Source organism: Clupea harengus, chromosome 23 (genome assembly GCF_900700415.2).
Source record: "Clupea harengus chromosome 23, Ch_v2.0.2, whole genome shotgun sequence".
NCBI classification, from domain to species: domain Eukaryota; kingdom Metazoa; phylum Chordata; class Actinopteri; order Clupeiformes; family Clupeidae; genus Clupea; species Clupea harengus.
Genome location: NC_045174.1, coordinates 5,174,776 through 5,196,268, shown reverse-complemented (window position 1 = coordinate 5,196,268; position 21,493 = coordinate 5,174,776). Strand labels below are relative to the sequence as shown.

The window sequence follows — 21,493 nt, the reverse complement described above, 5'->3', positions numbered from 1 at the left end:
GATGGCCTAATGTGAGATGATTTACCATGAAAATCACTAATGTGGCAGAGTGGTCCTTTCTAAATGCTGTTCTTGTTCGTCCAAACTACCTTGATAATGAATGTAATCTATTACGTGTGGTCGGCCTCATGCCTTCAAAGGAAGAAGATCCACAGCCACACACTGTCAGGTGAAGAGCCTTTACAACTCAGAAAACACTGTATGATTTACATAGCATCACAACCCTTTCAAAGCAAAGCCTTTCATTTCTGCATTAATGGCAGATATCTCATGAAAAACAGAGCTAGATCTAAATAAGAAATGACCAAAAATCAATCCGTAATCAGATCTGAGATTTGTTTTTCATACCTTCGCTGATAAAGTTTTGATTTTCATTAAAGCAATTTCTTTCCAAGATAAAAGAAGTCCTTTAAGGTTAAAACAAGGTGGCAGATTGTCACATGGACCAAGAAAGAACCCTTTGGGCCTTTTGTATAGTTTCCTCATTGTGTTAATTGTAAGGGACACAGATAGGCCTCCTGCTGTGTCTAACTCAGGTATATGCATGATTATCAGGCTGAAGATCGCGTTGAGAAGGCAAATAAGCACAAGGTCCCACATTCAAATGTTGTTCTCTGGCATATTGATGCTCCGGCTATCAGCCTCTCTCATTATCTGTCGTCTGTGTGAGATCTATGGCAGCGGGTGGTGACATAATAGGAATCAAATCAGTGATGTTGCCTGTCTGCATTCTCTTAATTGTCTACGATGTGTGGAAAAAAAATGGCCTCGAACACTGGTGTCTTGATGAGAAATTGACATTTTCTGACCTGCTATCAACTCTGAGAGGCAGATAAGATATGCGGTTGTTTTAAGAGAGAGTAGGTCTTCTTGTGTTTTTTAATCACTGTAGTTGACTAGGTTGATGGGTATAGATTTACAAAGACCTCTCACACCACTTGAACTGAGACAGGATCGTTTTGGAAAGGATAACCTTGTCCTTTCTGATTATTTACTTATCCTGATGATTCATTTTGAATGAACTCCCTGTAATGGCAGAATTATAATAAAAATATATATATTTGTGAAGGAAAAGACAAGATTTTAGATAGGCTTTGTGGTTGCAAGTCTTGAATGAACTAGGATACGGCATGACATTAAAATGGCTGAGAATAGCTTTGGAAATACACAGTAAAAAATTATGTTGCCATATTATCAAAACAGATCTTATATCCAAGATAAACTCTGGATGATACACAGTCAGTTGCTTTGCAAACCATGTCTATATTTTAGGTGAAGCTGATCCACTTCCAGAGAGCTTTTCAGTTTTTCCAAAACTGATCAATTGACATCCTTGCTTATGGATTTAATATTGGTGACAGTCGTTCTCCATTGTAAATGTACTATCAAACACATGCAATAAAGTGAGAGTGGGTTGATGTATCCCTTAATCTATATAAATTACACGTCATTTTACAGCACGGAACTAAACATACCATTGATCGATTCTGGTACAGTAAGTATGCTATTTTCTCACACAACTCTCTAATAAAATTCTCAAGGACAGGAATGACATTGTCTTCCTTGACTCACTGGCATTACCAAATGGTACATATGGATTAGCTAACCATATTTAAAGGCTTAGAAAGGGTTTTATACAGCTTCCATAAATACTCATTTGTGATGTTTTCCAACTTTGATCCATCCATGACAAGGGGAACAGAGAAGAATATGAAGCACTACCTCCCAAATCCAGAGGCAACTAGCATAAGAGTGAAAATGGCACTTGTTCTTTAGGGATCACTGAGTTGACCGTGGAGGCTATGCCTCTAGAGACAGAGATTCTTTCTAGGAATTCACAGAACTGGAAGATGAAAGCTCTATGCCACGAGCCACCCTAAAAACACCCGGCCCTTAAGTGGATGAACCAATGCCAAATCAAGGCCATTGTCAGTTGCATCACTCTACCATCTTGACCGTAGGGAAAGTGGGGTAAGATGAAACAGTTGTCCCACCACCTGCATCTGGGTAACCATGAAACATTTTTGTCATGTGACCCTAAATTTTGTTTGCATTCTTCAAATAACCATTTTAATAGTGGTAAGCATTTTTTTTTTTGGCTTATCAGGTGTAATCAGTCTCACATCAGAAGTAGTTTATCTCAGCTATATCAGATGTGTAAGATGAACTGTCAGTGTGTAAGAACATGCTAGGCTAAGCACTTTTCCCAAAATGGTGGCTGTGGGGCGAAATGAGCCAAATCCTTGGAGGTAAGTTCAACTGGAGGTGACTTCCACTGGAGGTATTAGTTACCTTCTCATGTTTACAAGAAATACATCAAATATGTGGTGTTAAAATGTGGTGTTGCATCCTAACAATGAATAACTGATATTGTAGATGTAGCACAACAGCAGTCATGCCAACACATTTTCAGAAAAAAATAGACTCAGATGTTTACATCCTTGTGGATGATGTAGAAGCATCACTCTCATTTAGCCATTTTGAATATTATTTTCTGTACATATGTGACTTGTTATTGTTTGTCATTGGCTACAGATTTTGTGATGTGGCATGTTGATGGTAGGTTATGTTAGGCTATAGGCTAGAAAGTTTGCTATTATGCCAAACGCACCGTTGAGAGTCTACACTGAAAGTGAAAAACAAATAATCTGTGGAAGTTCCTCAAAAGAATAAAAGTTTAATTCAATTTAGGACTCCCGATGTTTATTTCTTAATCCTATTGACTTGGCAAACCAACTTCAAGTTTCAGAAATGTAGACAAATTAGTTGTAATATTTATTTCATGAACACCAATACAATCAACAGAATGGAGGAGTTAATTACTTATAATTATATTTAGCAACTGTTTTCTCAGATGGCTTAACTTACCCCTAACATGTCAGTGTGTCAGTGTCAGTGTGTAAGAACATATGAATACATTAGCAAAAGTGTAGCTCTGGGTTGCTGGACTATGCACTTTTCCTCAAATGCTAGAGGGCCACTTTCTTTTGGGACCCCATATTTTGTTGTCTAGTTGAGTTAGCACGCTGCTAAGGCTAATGTTTCTGTTGACGACACACATCCTGCACGTGTGTTGTATGCATAGTTTTATTTCTGTCTCGTATTCCCTATGCTGTAGGTCGACGTAAGTAGAAAACAACTTATCTTACCCCACTCTTCCCTACTGTGTTCACCTTCACTACTTAGAATCAAGACCACAACTAACATCACAGCAGTTTTTTTGGCAGATAACCAGAGCTTATCAATGCAATGGTCTCTGAGGAGTCTTGCTGAGTAACCTACCAAAAGGTTTACATGGTTTGCTATGATTTGTGTTAGCTTGGGTGTACCCATTGAACACAACCACGGAAGGTTCATGGCTATTAAATGTGCTGTATAGTATCTGTATATGGTATTTTATTGTCATAGTTTAGACATTACTGGGCTTTGACTATTTATGATTAGGCATGGCTTTGATCAAAGGCAAACATGACTAAAAACCATAAGAAGAACTACTTATTGACCCATTGTGCTTGAATCCAGATACAGGGCTCTTTATCTATTTATCGGTTATAATTTGTAATTTTACTATATCCTGGTGAAGCTAGTAATCACCAAGGGATTATCCGGTATGTGTCACCACTATGACAAACATGCTAGAAATATGAGAGGACGTGTGTATGTGCATTTCATTCAAGGTCTCTTCATGTGCAGTCTGCATCAATGCCTCGTTTAAAGAGAGTTGCTTTCTTTATTCATATAGCCTGAATAAAACACCAGCTAATTTGAATAATATTCAGGAAATCTAAATTAAGATAGCAGGGAGCGGTGGTTCACAGACAAGAAATACTTTAATTAAATATTGTGTAAAATGAACATCTTTATACAGTTAAATGTAAAAATGTGGACATAAAATGAACAAAAAACAAAGAAAAATACATAATGAAATAAAAATGTAGTTTCCCTTAAAGAAATGTTCTATCATTGAGTGAGCTCATCTGACTGAGCGAACCAAAGCAGTGAGTTGCGTGGTCTAATGAGTAGAAAACACAAAAAACACAGATTGCAGAAATGATGAAATTCACAAATGCACTTCATGTAACCTTGGGTTTCTCTCACTTTCAAGGTGACTTCTCAGGCTTCCCCACTTAGCCAAGCTTTGTTGAGCTATCACAAAGCAAATACATTGCACATTCATCACTTATTCCTTTCTACAGCTGCCCTTGCTTCCTTCTGGTAAAAGCAAAGAAAAACTTGTGCAGATTGCCAAGAGGGAACTTCCCTTTTTGGTTCTTAAAACAAAAACGCTGCAGTCTACTGAACGTTACAACATGAGATTTACAAAGTGTTACGTGCAAAGAAAAAAAGGATACAAAACAAAAAGTTGTGTGTCTCATCTGTAGATTTGGCACAACCAGTAAAAAACTCAACATTGTAATGGATGGGGCAAGAAGAAGCTGAATTGTGTTGTCAGCTATGAAGCTACTGTATATCATGGAACTGATATAAACACCATGTATAGAATATAGAAGAGTTTAATCCTGGCGTTTGTTCTGTGATATAAAAAATGTATCCTTTAGTCATTCTTATCATTTTCATTCTCTTCTGGGGGAGTACAGAAAGAATATCTCAAATAAAACAGGAAATGACAAAATAGCCAAAAGATGAGGGGTCACAATAATTATTTTTTATTTTAGTAAAAAATGTTTGTGCTTTTTACACCATTGATCATGTTAATGGAGTAATGATTGGCATTGTGGTTTCAGTTTGTTATTAAAACAGCAGAACCATCTCTCTCAGGACACCATTGCCATTGCACTGTCAATCGAGAAACTTTCCGCAATGTTTTAATAGACATTTGTGGCTAACTTATGGATCCATTCCAGGCTAAAATATTTTTTTGTTCCCTGTAAACACAGTTTGGCTATGTGGCAAGTTGTGGGTGGCAGGTAAAAATGACTTTTTACATTCTACAAAACAAAATTTACAACCACAAATTGAATCATCCCCCTGGGGCTGCTGGACATGCACATTTTCTACTAATATTATTACAGCCATGTGTCACAAACAATTTATTTGACTATACAACAAACAGTTTTATTCCAAAAAAGTATTTGTTCAGATAACTTAAAAATTAATATAAAAATAAACAATGGATTTGACTGTTCCTTAAAACAATAAAATGAACAAACAAAAGGAAGGAATTTCTGACGAAGTAACAAATATTTCTGAAATACAAATGAAATGTAGACATTGCAATCTATTGATACAAAAAAAGCAGATGTCGGCAATGGTTCTTGGCTTAACGCTCTGTGCTGCATCACAATATCAGGCCATGACAAACAATACATACAAGATCAAATTAAAGAATGGAAAGCAATATACAAAATTTCAAAGATAAATACAATATTTATAATTGATATGTTACAAAAAATTCCCTTAGTGACCGCAAGTGTTTATGTGAAAGTGTTGTAATGTATAAGACTATTTTACTCCTTACTGTTTTTGAAGGAATAAAACTCTGTACTAAATATTTAAGTGGATCTGGAAAAATTCAAGACAAGTGTATAAATATTTAGCTACAACTTTGGCAAAATCACAAAAGTCTACAATTGTATAACCACATACAAAACACATTAGGGAGTAAGGAGCTAGAAGTAAAAGGACAACTTTCTGGTACAAGAAACATAGACTTCACAGTAGCCTAAGAATGCAATAGTATACAGTGCTAGCAAAAAGTTGAAAAACATTGCAGATCACACTTGCTTAACAGGAAGCTCTAGCAGTGGAAGTATTTCTTTTTTCTTTTTTCTTTTTTAAACCAACAGACAGTAGCTTTTTGTCTCTGTTGATGTGCTTGTTGAAGGCAAGAGAAGAATTTTTGCAATATCAAAGTTACAATTTCTAACTACTATAAGTTACAAAGTCCATTTTAGATGAAGTTAAGCATGATAAAATCTCCTCTGCCTGACCCTCCCCCCATTTACTTTTTATTCACTTCATGTTAATGTTCTTTTCTTTTAAAAAAATCATATATTTATATTATTTCCAGTTTAATGGCTCTGCTGCATTGGCCCCCTTTATCTTACCACAAATCAATAAAGAACAAAAAAGAAAGAAAAGGGAAAAATGAATTCACATTATAGAGATGCACACATGTAGCACATCTTTTACACAGAAACATTCTGAGGCATTTTAATCAGTGTTTTTCATCAAATGGTGCATCCACAAGTTTCTCCCAACACATAGCAAGAACTAGACATAGCCAAGATCAAACCAGAAATGTTTATACAAAATAGGCTTTTTTTCTCTTTTTTTCCTCTTCGACACTGAGAAATGTGAAAATATGACAAGAAATTCAGTCAACAAAATTAAATTGTTCATGACAAAGTTGCTTGCATGTCAATTTGTACTTGTTAGAATAAAATCTTTGAAACAAAGTCTTTTTCCCCTCTGAATAACAGAATTAGTTGTAGATTTTATTCGTGATTGATGATACAGATTCGACCGGAATCTTCATTAATGTACTAAATATGTCCCCTGAAGCCCATCTGGGTAGACTGGTGCTTGGGATGGAGTTGAAGTGCAATTTACATGGGGGGGACCACCAGTCCAGACATTGCTGTTGGGAAAAAAGGGGGAAAGAGAAGAAAAAAAGGATTTTAGTGAAATATTAACAAAGACAGCAAGAACAAGAAGGTATGTCAACTGCATTTCAATAAACACACTGATGGATATGCCTGGGTGTTGTGGATGGAGGCCTAGGGTGTGTTTGAAACATGGTTGCTGTTAAAGCTAGGTTGGAGGAAGTTGTATGGAGGTGGGAGTGGGGTTGTGAGGTGTGCGCTCTTCCAACAAGACATGGTGGAAAGACTTCACTTTTAAAAGAGGAGCTTTCTGACATTTTCAGGAGAAAGCATCCTGCCTTTGCACATGTGTGATATTTCTCTTAGCGTTTTGTTAATGGCAAACAGGGGCCCAGACTCCCTGGAGGCCGCCCCTGCTGACAGCTGAGAAACAACACGGTCACTTCTGCTAACGTCAGATACGGACTCTCTGCTCGCCAGTCAAGGACCAGACACTTCTCAGGTTTCCCCAAATTGAAATCCTTGGCTTTTTTCCCCTCCTCTTTCCCTGCAGTGCTGGGAGCTAAATCAAGTCTGAAATATTTGCATTCTCCTATTTGCTTTTGTTTTGGACCCTGGCCGTAAATGACACCCTTACGCAGAGAAGACTCGGCCCAAGATACAATCAAAGGCTTTTTTTTCCCTGAGCCCACTTGCTTGAGGGTTATTAGAGGAGAGGCTGCAGCCGAAGATGGATGTACTTGCCCACTCCACTCATTTTGACAATTAGGTATCTAGTGAACTGCTCTGATTAAAAAATAATAATTTCATTGCTTTCAACTTATTTGTGGTGTCATGGTTCGAGTACTTTTAAGTTAGCATAAGCACTTGATGACATGGCATTCCTCATTAATTTCTGCAAACCACATATTAATAAGTGTATGCATGTAGCAGCATGAACTTTAATTTCCCAGTTCATTAGCTCTAACATTATTAATCTTGGATGCACACACTATGGCTAAAACATGTTTTCAAAGCAAACAAGTCGGCCTTGACATAGAGAAAATACAAGTGCTCTTGCTGGCCTAAATAAGTCTTTAATTTGTTGAGCTATGCTGGCCTGCTGAGCGAACAATTTCCTACTCCTCTCTCCCTTGTATCTTCTTAACAGACCAGTGCTTTCAAATACACTGGCACTCCCAAGCATATCTCCATGCTGGCTGCTGATTTCCAGATGCCCAGGTACAATATAGCACATGAAATCTTTATGCTCTTGGCCTTTAACGGCACCATTTTAGTAGCTACAGTGAAAAAACATGAATTTTTAATTGAGTACAATAGTCATTCCAAACCAGACCAACTTCAACGAGGGAGAGTGACTGCTTTCTAAGGGGCCGTGAACAGAATGATCTTTAATCCCTGGGACATTAAAATACCATCCTGGAGAGATTGCCTGAGTTACATGAAGTCTATTCACTACGGACCTGGAACAGGCACACTGGGGTCAACCCCACGGAGGGAGTGCGGAGGTTTGTGAATATTAATGTGGACAATGTTCAGTTTAGATTAGTCATGGGAGAGGGGCCCTGGCCTGCGTCACGGGGAGATACAATAGAATGACTCAAACACCTCGTGTTACAGTATGTGTTTGTCAAAGATTGGTTCGTCCTGTTGGCGAATGTGTTCTGGCCTTAATGTGAGCTGCTCTTCCTCCACTGCACCACACCAATGAGAGTCAGGAGGAAGTAAACCTCTAGAGGCTCTTAACTTCTCTTAATCATTAATGGAAGATAAATAAATCAATAAATAAACTCACACATGCACATGCACACATGCATACATGCATAATATGTCCTTCCATCCATCCAAACACACATCCATCTCTTCAGCCAGTCATCCATCCACAAATACATAATTGATGGAGCCAGCCATACAAGTGTAGGCCAGAGATGGGCAGTGTATGGTAGCTGTATTTGGGTGGATGGGGAGGGGTGTCAGAAATGATGTCTGTAATGACCCAAAGGTTGACTCACTATAAAAGGAGGGAGGGCGGCTCACCTTGAAGTCCATTGCCATTTGCACTGGTGCAAGAAGGAGGTGGAGAGGCTTGGGGTCTGACAACAGGGGCAAAGGCGCTCTTTTGTTTCACTGCAGAGATGACATTGGCAGGTGAGAATGAGAAAATGCCGTGTGTACTGCTACAGTTTGAAGAGAGGCTGACCGAAGAGGCTGCCATCGTAGGGCTTGACGGCACTACTGCAATAAAGCAAAAAAGTCACCACTCAATGAGGAGTTCACCGCATAGACGAGTCAAAAAAGACTGATTTAGAGTCGGTTCGGGCCTTGCCTCTTTTTCAAATCAAATATGGGAATGATGAAGGAATTAGGGGGAAATGAGCATGAATGCGCAGCGAAAAATATAGTTGAATGATATGGGTTTTTGAGGGGGGAAACAACCAAAACTTTGTTTAGAATATGGATAAAAAAAAAACATTGTGGGAAAGTGCTGATGAATATGGGTGGAAATGTAGTGTGTAGTGTCCTGCCTTGGCCACTCTCTGGATAACAGGTTTTCCAATAGACTCTGACTATGGAAATCTGTGGGGATTTTTTGTGTCCATTTTATCATAGACAGATTTGTCTAGTGGCCTACTCCATAGGTTGGACAGTTTTTAAAATTTGTAATGTTGTTTTTTTTTCATTTGCCTTTGTTTGGCTCCTGATTTGTTTGTTTGTTTGTTTATTTGTTTGTTTTTTGAAGTCAGATTGTAAATGTTCTGTCTTTGGGTGTTCAGCCTCCAGAGTCACCCCTCCTTTTATCCAGTAGCACACATTCACAACAGAAAAAAAATAAAACGACTAAACACAAAAAACTGAGGAGTGTCAAAAACAACAAAGGCACCAGAGGTTTGGAGAGAAGCGTAAGGAGAGGGGCATTACCTTGATACTTACTGCCATAGGGGGAGTTGGCAGAGGAGCCGTTGAGAAAACCCGGTGAGCTGGGCACGCCCAGGTTGGGCATGCCAGAATTGCCGTAGCCGTTCATGCTGTTGCTTACGGTGTTGTAGTTGGACTGCTGCGGGGTGCTGCTGGGAACGTAGCCGCGGGGGGAAACGCTGCTCGTGTTGCGGCTGTAGCCCACTGTGGAGGAGAGGCGAGGGTTAACTTGACCATGCTGTGGGCCTTGGGATGGGGTATACTTCTGCTTTCCTCCATAGGAAGGAGCCTGCCTCTGTCCACAAATGTCAGTCTTTTTTCTCAGAGTGACACTTGTGGTTTACTATCTTCCCATGAATGCACTAGACAGTTAGACTTCACATTGTGTGTGTGGGTGTGTGTGTGTGTGTGTGTGTGTCTGCATGTAGTTACACATGCACTGAATAAGTGTTAAGTCAGGTTGTGCTGTGTGTAAAAGTGTGTGTGTGTGGTGGGAGAGGGTTAATATGTGCGTATTCATGAGCCCGTGTGGGAGAAGGCAGCCATGATCGCCCTGATCTTAGCAGTGGCAACAGAGAACAGATGTGAAGCTATTATCAGCAGTGGCACTAAGTGAATAGCAGGAGCGGTCACTCACTGCCAGGCATACAGGGAAGGTAGTGACAGTGTCAGGCAACCTCCTGGGAGATTAATTAAAGACAGCCAGGGAAGATAGAGCTGCGGCAAACTGGCACGGAAAAAACACACTGTGTGTTGGCCAGGTAATACTAAAGGTTAAAAGCGAGATTAGTTGTTGTTTTTTTGCGCAGCTTATCTTCACTCATGGCTACATACCCTGGTCATTACCCTGAGATGTCTCTGAGACGTTGACTGCCAGTTGACTGCCGAAGGAGTTGACTCCCATCATGCCTCCGTGGGACGCGGTGTTGCCGAGTGACGGGATCTGGTTGTGGTTGCGGGGTACGCTGTACAAGGCCTCTGCGATGTCGGCCGCCCTCTTCAGAATGATCTCCTGCAGACAGAACCAGGAGACATTTTAACGTTGAGCTCCTCATTGGTTTTTCGACACACATACACACACGATGGTTGGTTCACAACCCTAAACAGTGGCAGGATTTGAAAAGAATACACTCTATTTTTTTGTTATGTACTTCAAAAAAATTAGTCTATGAGTATTTTTTGATAGACTGCTTCCACAATCAGTCAGAGGAGAACAGAGATAAGAAGGGGAAGGGTAAATGACATTTGAGCTCAAACACATCCTGCACACTTGACTAAACCGCACATTGAGAAACATATGGTTCAGCTTCGCTTCAATACTGGTCAAAATTGAAGTAACAGGTTGATTCAATTGGATGTATCAAAGCTTCGTATCATATTTGAACAACACTGCTGGGTAAATTTGTTTAGGAATTTGCATTAGCAACCTTTTGGACCCAGTTCAAGGTTATTCTTTCATTTAAATAGTTCTCTCTCTCTCGCTCTCTCTGTGTGTGTGTGTGTGTGTGTGTGTGGGTGGGTGTTATATGCGTTTTGACTGATTAACTCCGCTCTCAGATGTGTGTGCAGGAGCCAGGGTTGGTAGTGAGAGGAGAAAAAAAGGAGAGAAAAAAAACAGGCTCGCTGAGAGCAATGACACCAACACTACAGTACAATGGCCCTGAGGCCTCTTTGAAATGTATGAAGATGGGTGCACCACAGAGGAGAGGAGAGAAAACGCTGATTTAATTACTGACAATGTACACAAAAAGCAGGCTCATTTGCATGTGGTTGCAGGGCGCGGGGAGTGTGTGTGTGTGCGTGTGTGTGTGTGTGTGTGTGCATTACCTGGTTGTTGTGGGGCATTCCGTACAGTGCTTCCACAAGGTCAGCAGCCCTCTTCAGCAGCACCTCCTAAAAGAGACGAGAGAGAGAGAGAGAGAGAGAGTATGCAATGAATCATACTGCAGTAGCACCTCTATTGTGAGCTCTATTTTTACATACTTTGCACCCAAAACCAATTACATACATTTCATTTTTGTACCATATCAGTATTACAACAACCATGTATTAAATATAGCAATAATAGTAATAATAATAATAATCCTTTTTTAGTATAATAATATATATATATATTTTATATTATAATTTATAATTTATTATTATTATAAAATGCGATTTTTCACTTCATTGGACTCAAACATTCAAAAGCAGATTTGAACCTGAAGGGGTTCTGAAGTGGAGCTAAATCAGTAAAAAAAAAAAAAACTTCCATTTTAGTGTTGCCTTGTGGGTATTACACAAACAAACACGCTGTAGAGATATGAAAGGCACAGGCTCTGCATTTGGCTGCTAATTCCTAGCACTTTAGTGGCAAAGAACAATGAGTCATTTTCCATATCTTAATTAAACTGGCAGAGTCCTTTAAGACAACATCTCACCCCTAATTCATGCCCCAAATTTGCGGGAGAGTTCAATGCTCATTCCTCTTTCTTCTGAACAATAAAGTGAATTAGCTCGGGTTAATCTAGTTCTTTCATAATGACATTAGGAAATTTTTCAATTAACCTCTTTCACTGCCTGTTGTAAAGGACTTCATAAATGACTTCCCATCCAGCGCAGGCTGAGTGCTTGTGCCCTGGGACACGGATGCACACAATTTTGTTCTTATCCATGTCTGCATGCCTCCCCCTACTTATACAACAACATGGATTAACTTGCCGCTTAGCTTCCTTCAAAAATTAGGACGGGCCTGCCAACAGCCCCTGTTCCAGTACTGTGTTTTTCTGCCAAATTTTTTGTCTGGTTTGGCATTTTTTCCCCCCATTCCCCCATCTCTCCTCAAATAAGACCACAGAAACCTCTTTGGAGTGTCTCCTCTTTTAAGGATTAGCATCACCAAAACAAAATCTCTCCAGATTCTCCCCAATGACCACTCACTCCTATGAATGATCTGAACACACAGGCAAAGAATACATTTGGAGAGGGGCTGGCTCCTTTAGTCCATGTGCCCACATTGCTAGCTTCATATGGATGCCATGCCATTTGTATCATACATTTATAGATTAGCAGACTCTAACTGGGCTCTTTGCAAAATCGGGCCCTAATTTGATAGATGCGCACTGCAGGTTCTCTCAAGAAGGGCATTGCATGAAGCTATTTTGATTACTAGGGCACATTCATTTGGTAATTTCATAACATGCACACAGACCTAAGTGCCTTTGAGGGCGGGCCGACGCCTCATTTGGGTGTGTCTGATCAAAAAGGTAGGCGTCGCAGGGAAATTGTTTTGAGGAAGGCGTTCTGCTACTTCCTTCTTTGAAATGTAATCTGCATCTTGGTTTTCAATGTCTGTCAGGCACATTTAATCTAACCTCTACACAGCAAGAATCGCCATCAGCATATAGGTAGCCTTTAGTCATAATTATTCAATGTAATGAAGTTGAAGGCCTGAAACATAGAAAGCCTGTTCAGATGTTCAGTATACATTTCCTGTAAGTCCTCTCATAATCAAATCTGTCTTAATAGCCTACATGTGCTGCATAAAACTTTATTGCAAATTTAGAATGCAATCTAATTATTACAGAGAGATGAGCCAATAAATTCCCTTCCCTGTCATTCCCTTTTCACCTTCAGACATCTCCTCTCTCTGTCCCATTGGCTGGTCACCTGGTTTGTGTTGAACTTGGAAGCAAGGTAGATGCTGAAACAAGTCATCTGAAAGTTTCCAAATATGATTTGAATCTTTGTTTGGTTTATTCAGCATTTGGGATTACTCACTTCACGTTTCATTGACGTCTTTGTGGTTTCCTGAAAATTCCATTTAAAGAATTGTTGTTGTGTGATCTATACTATTCCCTCATTCTTGTGTTGGAGTGTGGCTGTGACTGTTTTGTCATTAAACTGTAAGTATTTCGTTATTTTGCCAGAAAATGCTTTGAAGATGACCTTGATGTCGATGCAATTTTGGTTTATCAATTGATAAGTATATATACAGCACATTATTTTCTCTACCGCATAAGCGGTCATGGTTATAATGGTTATGTTTCCCCATCCCATGCTACCCATCCCTATTAACCGCTTCACTTACCTTCTCCCTATATTCTACATAAATAATTTCCCTAATATCTTATGTAGCTTTCATGTCTGTTTATTAGGCCCATAGGCCTATATGGTAAATAATGTGAAGACCATGCCAATGATTTCACTTTGGATGTTTGAATTGTGCTGGGCTTTTATCAATTCATCAGGACATATTTAATCATTTCAAAATGACAATTTAACAGTTTCCTGCTACTTTAGCACCCTATGAGAGCATCCATGCAAGTACCAATTCTTCTGAACTCCTCCCTTTGAAGTTGCACTATTTGCAGACTATCAGCACGCCACACGCATAGCTCACAGCTCGTTGCCCTGTGACTTTAGGGCCCATCCTCTATAAACACTACCGCACTGGCAATGTTAGATGAAATCTGTAATCGCAAACTACAAACAGGGCAAATACATTTCCCTGGCTTTACTGGAGAGAGCCACATCCGTGCATGAGGCCCCTGATCATGGCTGAATGCGCGGTTCATTCCCAACTCTATCTACGATCTTGGATCCTTTATTTATCAAGATTAATCGCAGAAGGCTTCAGCTTCTCACATGCGCCATACGTTTACAGGAAAGCGCCATCTAATCTGAAGGAGTTGCCGGCTGGATGGCTCTTAAAACGGTCATTTACCTCTGAAATTGGTGTCTATGCTTGATGTTGCATGCATCTATTTTGCATACAAATAAAGAATTACACTTGTCAGGAGGCAGGTACAATCAATGAAAGGCACAGCTGTCTTAATCTGGTCTCATCAGCTGGGGCCGCTCTTCCTGAGTAAGATGGAGTGTTTTCCGGGGCTGCTAATAATTACTCATAATCTTTTCCGTCATATCGCAACACTTTTTACATGCCTCCCAATTTTAACCAACGATTACAACAATTAAGATTGCCACATTCACAAAGCCGTTCCTCATCTCCAGTGCCCTCCTCGTCCATATGGTACTTGGCAAGCGAAACCAAAAGGATAGTTTAAGAAAATTATGTCGCCTCTCATCCTTAATCTGTCATTTACCGTGAGGTGTCTTAACTAATGAACCGATTTGCCAGGCTGCACTTAAGTGGTGGTCTAGTCGTGTCAGGAGAAGTCGCAAAGACGTAACCCAATCAGTCAAGGGTGCTCTGAATGAGTTTGTTTTGTTACAGCCTCCTCCTCTCAGGCAGCTCGACTCACACTGTGAATATGATTAGCCCGTATGCTGTTTGAGGAGCATTTCAATGTAAATTTCTGAGTCACGACGATAAGTGTAATTGACTCCCTTTTTTCATGGGGACATAACAGACTCCAGGTTAAACGGAAACTATTAAAGCTCAAAACGAATCCGGGCACTCGTTTCATGACAAATGGGCAGAGATATTATTACAAGTGTTCATTGTTATGCCCATGGACGACAACCATTTAAACAGGTCTTATCATTTCCTCTTCCTCTCCTCAATATCTTGAGTGGTATATATTATCACAGTTAAAGAAGGTAACCAAGGTGATGTGGCTTCAGGTGCTGATGTCATTATAAAACTGTAAAGCAATTATTCTGTTAGTTCTTGCCTGGGGTTATGAATACATTGAGAAGTGTGGGGCCAATAGATGTAGCTACTTCAAAAAGCAGGGAAAAGAAGATGAATTTTAATGCTTGGGTAATTGCTCAACATGAATGCATTTCTAATACATTTTCTTGTATATTAGATTGAAAAGGAAGCGGAATAGATCTGTGTTTGCAAGGTGAAACAAGGGGAAATAGGATGGGGGATTGGGTGCAATTAATTCCCCCGTAAAAAAGCCAGGTTACCACTATATGATTTGCAATGAAGATTATTTGATAGAGCATAAGTGAATGTATGAGGACTGATCAGATTCTCATTTCACTGTTTGCTCCCATAGCATGTGTCTGAGAATGGATAACATTGTTTTCAAATAACATCTAAGAAGAGTGAGGATTCTCCAGTCCCATTTGCAATCTTCTTCCTTATCACCTGAGCAACCCCAGTCATTGCCTTTATTTCCAGTCAGGATATTTGTATATAAATGTGTTCATTCATGCCCCTCCCCTTGGATCAGCCTATAAATCTGGATGTTATCTAAAATTAGGATGGCAAACTTCAATTCAGGAGGAAGTTTCAGCATGCATGTATGCATGTATGCATGTATGTAGCTGCAACATTATTAGTGTCCAAAGCAATACAAGCACGCCATATTGGCTTTCTGTCCCTCTACAATTACCCATCAAACCCTACACATTACGGATCTCCTGGAAAAAAAATCAGGGGGGTGGGGGGGGGTGCATGGGGGAGGAAAATGTTCCACAAATCAATATTGTGGTAGTATTATCCACTGAAGAGCGAAGCCATGGAGCGTGGGTCAGTCGCCAGCTCTTGCCTAGCTGCCTAATGCACACTTTACATTCTCCCACCCCTTCCACCAAATCCTTTACCCGAACCCTTATTACAGCTCCTCGCCTTCTCCTCGCCACGTCTAGCGCTGATGTCCCTTTATTCCATTTCTGCGCTCATTCAAAATATATGTAAGGGTCAATTGCAGCTTTGCGCGAGGCGCGCTCTGACCCCGCTAGACGGCTGACTTAACAATGATGAATGACTTGGCACTTTCATTTACATGCCGCTGAACTCTACATTTGGGTCCATTAGAAGGCAAAATCAAATATTTATGTTGTTTATTGGAACTGCTAGATTCCATCTCTTTCCTGGGATGGCCTCGTGTGAAGTCTCAATGGTGAGGTTTTACCTGAATTAAGATGGGAGGGGAAAGGCTCTCGTCTCGGTGCACAGGGGGAGCAAACTGGGGGCTTTTTTTGCCATGCATTTCCTGAATTGCTCTGCTAACAGAGATTGCTTTTGTTACCCTCTTTTCTCCTAAAATAATGTCCTATTATCAGCACATGTTATATGTTCTCTGGTGCTTACAAAAAAGAGATCAGGAAAGCCTGAGAGAGAACGAGATCCGCGGAAAAAGAGGCAGTCGGGGTAGACTTTTTCCTTTATTGGTAATAGATAGTTTGAAGCATTTACTGAAACAAGATTTTCTGTCTAGATATTGCTCTCCACAGAGAGGGAAAAAAGCCAGATGTAATTGAAACACATCATGTTGTGAGCACTGCCGCCGTTGAGGGGTTTTTAGTTTAGCCCGTGTTAGTAGGAGTCGGGGGGGGTGAAAGCGTCTGCATTTCAAAGTGCTCATTGGGACTTAATGATATAGCATGTGCGCACACTGAGTTCTAATAGATATTTATATTATATCTGTTATTAGACCTCCGAGGTGGTCAGCTCTCACTGAGCACCCAGGATCTGAGTACGGAATAATTATCTCCTAACGTATTATTAAGAAAGCCCTCGGCTCTGCGTGTCTCAAATGGGAAATGAACAGGTTTTCTATTAGCAAGGGTGCGAGTCATAGATTGTATCAAAGGGAAATGGGGGAAAAAATACTGAATCAAAGAAAGGGCCAAAAAATGATTTGCGTGGCTTTTTTCTTTTATGCCACACATCAAAACAACAGGCCTGTGATATGTGTCAACCACATGGGAACCGGAGGCAAACTGCTTCTTTGTGGAATTCAAATGAAAAAAGGGCCCTGCAGATATTAATGTGTGGACTTCATTTATTAACCCGCTAAGACAAGGACTTATAACAGAAAGCTTTGTCAACAAAAGATTAAACTGGATCTAGCTTTGGAAAATGAAAGGAAAACAAGAGCGGAATAATCACAGATCAGAGAGGGCCCCGCTTAGATTACAATCACCACAGCTTACTGGAGTGGAAAAATGTTTAATTGAACTATTTCAGCACAGCAAAAGTTTGAGCAGCTCTCCCTGAATCCAAACACATTGGTCTAGGCTGCCCATGGTGTTTGTATACGTGTATTTGGGTGTGTGTGTGTGTGTGTGTGTGTGTAATAGGTGTTATCCTCTTTTGCACTATTGTCTTTGAGGGACTGCATAGTGATGAGTTGCCAACAGAGATTGCATGCACTGACTCATCTAAACGTGGAATTGTTTCTCTTCATGGGCACACGTCTATGATAAATAGCAATGTCCCAACACCCCCCTCCCCCCACACACACAAACACACACACAAACACACACAAACACACACAAACACACACACAAACACACACACAAACACACACAAACACACACAAACACACACAAACACACCCACACATTCAGTCTACTGACCTTTGGTAACCTCTCTGGATCACCTGGATGTCTTGGAATGACCTTCTGCAACCTCTGGAATCCGTAGTCGATAGTGGGCTCATTCAAAGCTAAACCGCAAAACAGGGATAGGATTGGTTAGGGTCGAGGCAAACAGAACTGGCTCTCATCGCCATGCAGGCTTTTGTGTGTCTTTGTTCTGCAAAACATCATCACAGTGCCTACCTCAGAATTTATGCACATTTCAAAGTATTTTATACATTTGGTGAGCCATGCTGGCCCCATTTGCACAAGCATTGAACACACTGCGATGACAGATTGTTTGTTTTACTGTGGATAATATTCCAGAACGCAAGGGGGAAAAAAAGAGGTTGAAACCAATGTGTATGTAAAATCATTTTTTCTCTCTCTCACTCTCACTCTCCCACTTCAGTTATTTGGAATGATACACACAATAATTGATCAAATAAATTCTAAGGGTTGGTCAATACATTATGAATGAAGCAGCCGGAGAGCATGATGGCTAGGCACACACAGCAATCATGCCTGTCAGCCAGTGATGTCTGCATCAAGAAGCAATCTCTGTACACTTACACGATTTATGGCAAAGTGGCAATGATGACATATGTCTGGCTATTGGGAGCCTCTAATTTATCCCCTGCTCCTTTTTCTCCTCCTCCGGAATATTGCCTGAGTGCAAACTAGGCAGGAGGAGCACTTAATCTTGCAAAGCTTTAATAATCTGTGAATGGCTGACTACAAACTGATGTAGGGCACTATCATTCTACAGCTGCACTGAGCTGGCCTCATGAAATTGCAGGCCACAAATAGTAATTAATCTTTTTTTGCCTTCCTCTCTTTCTCTCTTTTTCTCACTCACTCACTCTCTCTTTCCCTCTTTCTTTTCCTCTACTTCTCCTCACACGCCCAGCCCCCTCCCTCTCAAATTGTAATTTTGAGTATGAACGGGGCGGCCTCATAAATCAGGCCACGCACCTCTACTACATGAATCATAATCCCAACTCCAACGGACTGCACACATTGTGTTTAACAAGCTTTAGAGGGAGTCGTGGAGGTCTATTACTAGCACCCCCCAGCCCTCCGCCACCCCCACCCCCCCAACCAACTCAAAAAACAAAAGGGCCCTGTGGGCCCCCAAGGCCTCTGGAGGAGGATGTGGGGACGAGAAGGACCAACAGCAGCGGAGGCAGCAGACACTGATGAGGCAGTATTTGCGCTGGATGTAGATATCATTCTCAGCACAAGTGACTGTACGGCGCGTGTGATAAGTGCTGCGAGCTACATAAATCGATGGTTGGTGTTGTTGGTGGTGTGTTTTTTTTTTTTCTCCTTCTCTTTTTTTTGAAGCTAATAAGAACTGCCTCTCTCTGCTCATTACTTAGCCTGCAATTTGAGTCCATCACTCATTATTCAGCATGTGATTTAGTGATTAACACCAACCAACGAACATGAAGGGGTGATGGCAGGCTGGCAGCCATGGCCACTCAGAGGCTGAGAGATAGATGGCAAGATAGATGGAGGGGAAGAGAGAGATAGATGGAGGGAGGGAGCAGGAGAGATAGGAGTGAAAGGGAGATTAAATGGGGAAGGGGCAGGAGTTAGAGAGACGGGACATAATACCAGACAGTGCTAACTTCCTCAAAATAATTGGTTGACTTTATGATGAAGTGGCACAATTATGGGAGGGGTGGAGGAGGATGAGTTGGAGTGGGGACTGATCAATGTGGCTGCACGGCACCGGCGCTCGGTGAGGGACGCGTGGCAGTGTGCGGCGACAAGCGGCTGACAGGCCTGATGCAGTTTGACGTGCCATCATGCATCCAGGAAAGACAAAGACCCACACAGGCATGTGGAGTAAGACGTCCTCTTGTTAATAAAGCATTGATCCTTCCTGCGTATTGATTTTACATGACATGGCTTTCACAGGAATATAGGAGTCTCATTCTCTCTCTCTTTCTCTCTCACCCCCCTCTCCTCTCGCTTTATCTTCCACCCACTCTCTCTTTCCTCAGTCTCTCCCTCCCTCTACCCACATACAGGGAAGGTAAAGGTGGACAGGGGGCAGTTGCTTTAGCGACGGACGACTCTGTGTGATGTAAATTCTCTATGTGTAAAACCACTTCATAATCAGCACATTAATCATCTCAGCCTGTCACCATTGTCTTTTGGGACAATTTGTCATGTCTGTGGCCTGGGCCTACACAAATGTGTCAGGTTGTGCAATGTGGAGCATTGGGAATGTAAGAATGTGTGTGTCTGTGTGTGTGTGTGTGTGTGTGTGTGTCTGTGAGTGTGTGTGTGTGTGGGCAGATGGGGTAGTCCCTTCTACAGCCTTAGGTATGGAGAGGGGTTGTTGTGGAGATAAGAAGGTGCCTTTGAGACACACGCAAATAAATAACCCCCACGCACATTACACACATACACACACACTTGTCCATTCCCAGGCTGAAGAGCAACATGTTGCTTTCTCATCTGTTAGCGAGAGGCTGATCATTAAAAGGCCTCTGGCTTGATAAATTTTGCCTGATGGAACTCGGTCAGAGAGAGATAAATGCTCATCGGCTATTGATTTCATGCTAATGTGAGAAAGGAGGTCACAGAAACCTTCATTAGCACCAAGCACACACTCCAGACTTCTGATAGCAGGGCGGCCTCACTTCAGTACAAAGAGGCACCACCGTCTGTCACGAGCCCAACGCTCCCTCCACGGCTAATAACAGCCTTAATGACTGGAGAAATGAGACTTAGTGCTTGCACTTTATAAATCTTGTGTCATCATTCAGAGGAAGCTCACGTTATAGACTCTCTCTTTTTCTTTCTCGTCTTTTTTTTCTTCTTCTTCTGGCGTTACCACTCTGGTTCTGTGAAGATTATCATGTTGGAACGGCAGTGTGAGGTCTCCATCACTTTTTATCATTTAGCCTAATTGCATTTGCATGGCTAGCATGGCAGTGGTCCATGTAAGAACACAGCCCTTTGACTCGGCGTCGCCGCTAATGTCTGCGAACATCGAAAGTGCCAACATATTTGCATTCAGGAATTACAATGAAATTGCCAATCTCTTTGTATTAGGGAGAGCAGTGACAAGTGCATGAGAGGAGAAGGGGGAAGGGTTGGGGGGGAGAGAATGAGAGAGACATAGGAAGGGAGAGGGAGAGAGAGAGAGAGAGAGATAGGGAGAGAGAGATAGAGAGAGGGAGAGAGAGAGAGAGGGAGAGAGAGAGAGAGAGAGAGAGGAGTGCAAAGGAAGAAAAGCCCTTTGAGAGGATAATTCTGAGATGATATGAGGGGGAGTGTCGGGGTTGACACAGGAGTAAGTGACGCCACTCTCCTTGCCTGCCTGTCCCTTTCTCCTATTCTTTCCACTAGCAGCTGGGAAATATGCAGAACAGATTGAGTAATAACAGTCTAAATCCACCCAGTCCCCGATCCCTTCCCCTCCCAATCCACCCGACCCTGCCTTCCTCTCAGCCTGAGACTCACACACACACACACACACACACACACACACACACACACACACACACACACACACACACACACACACACACACAGAGAGAGAGAGAGAGAGAGAGAGAGAGAGAGAGAGAGAGAGATTCACCCCCTCCTTTCACATTCCCCTTTTTTTTTTCTCTATCTCTATTACCCTACCGTATGGGCAGAAACATAAAACTCTCCCTACATACACACAAACTCTCTCTCACACACACACACACACACACACTCAAATACACACTCAAGTACACATG

At 41.4% G+C, this 21,493-nt stretch overlaps 1 protein-coding gene across 12 annotated transcripts in view; it reads right to left on the bottom strand.

Moving 5' to 3' along the window:
* Window positions 1–3,811: 3,811 nt before the first annotated feature.
* Window positions 3,812–21,493, bottom strand: part of ebf3a (EBF transcription factor 3a) — a 95,866-nt gene continuing 78,184 nt past the window's right edge. For 2 of the 12 annotated variants that reach the window (XM_031560607.2, XM_031560608.2), the window contains exons 11-16: window positions 17,745–17,833; window positions 11,310–11,375; window positions 10,317–10,494; window positions 9,498–9,686; window positions 8,579–8,801; window positions 3,812–6,601 (exon numbers count right to left, since the gene is read on the bottom strand). In XM_031560607.2, coding sequence (XP_031416467.1) covers window positions 6,499–6,601; window positions 8,579–8,801; window positions 9,498–9,686; window positions 10,317–10,494; window positions 11,310–11,375; window positions 17,745–17,833 — 848 coding nt within the window. In that variant the 3' untranslated portion in view covers window positions 3,812–6,498. Of the gene's footprint in view, window positions 6,602–8,578; window positions 8,802–9,485; window positions 9,687–10,316; window positions 10,495–11,309; window positions 11,376–17,744; window positions 17,834–21,493 lie in introns of all 12 variants that reach the window. The other 10 variants (XM_031560604.2, XM_031560605.2, XM_031560610.2 and 7 more) reach the window with 8 other exon arrangements.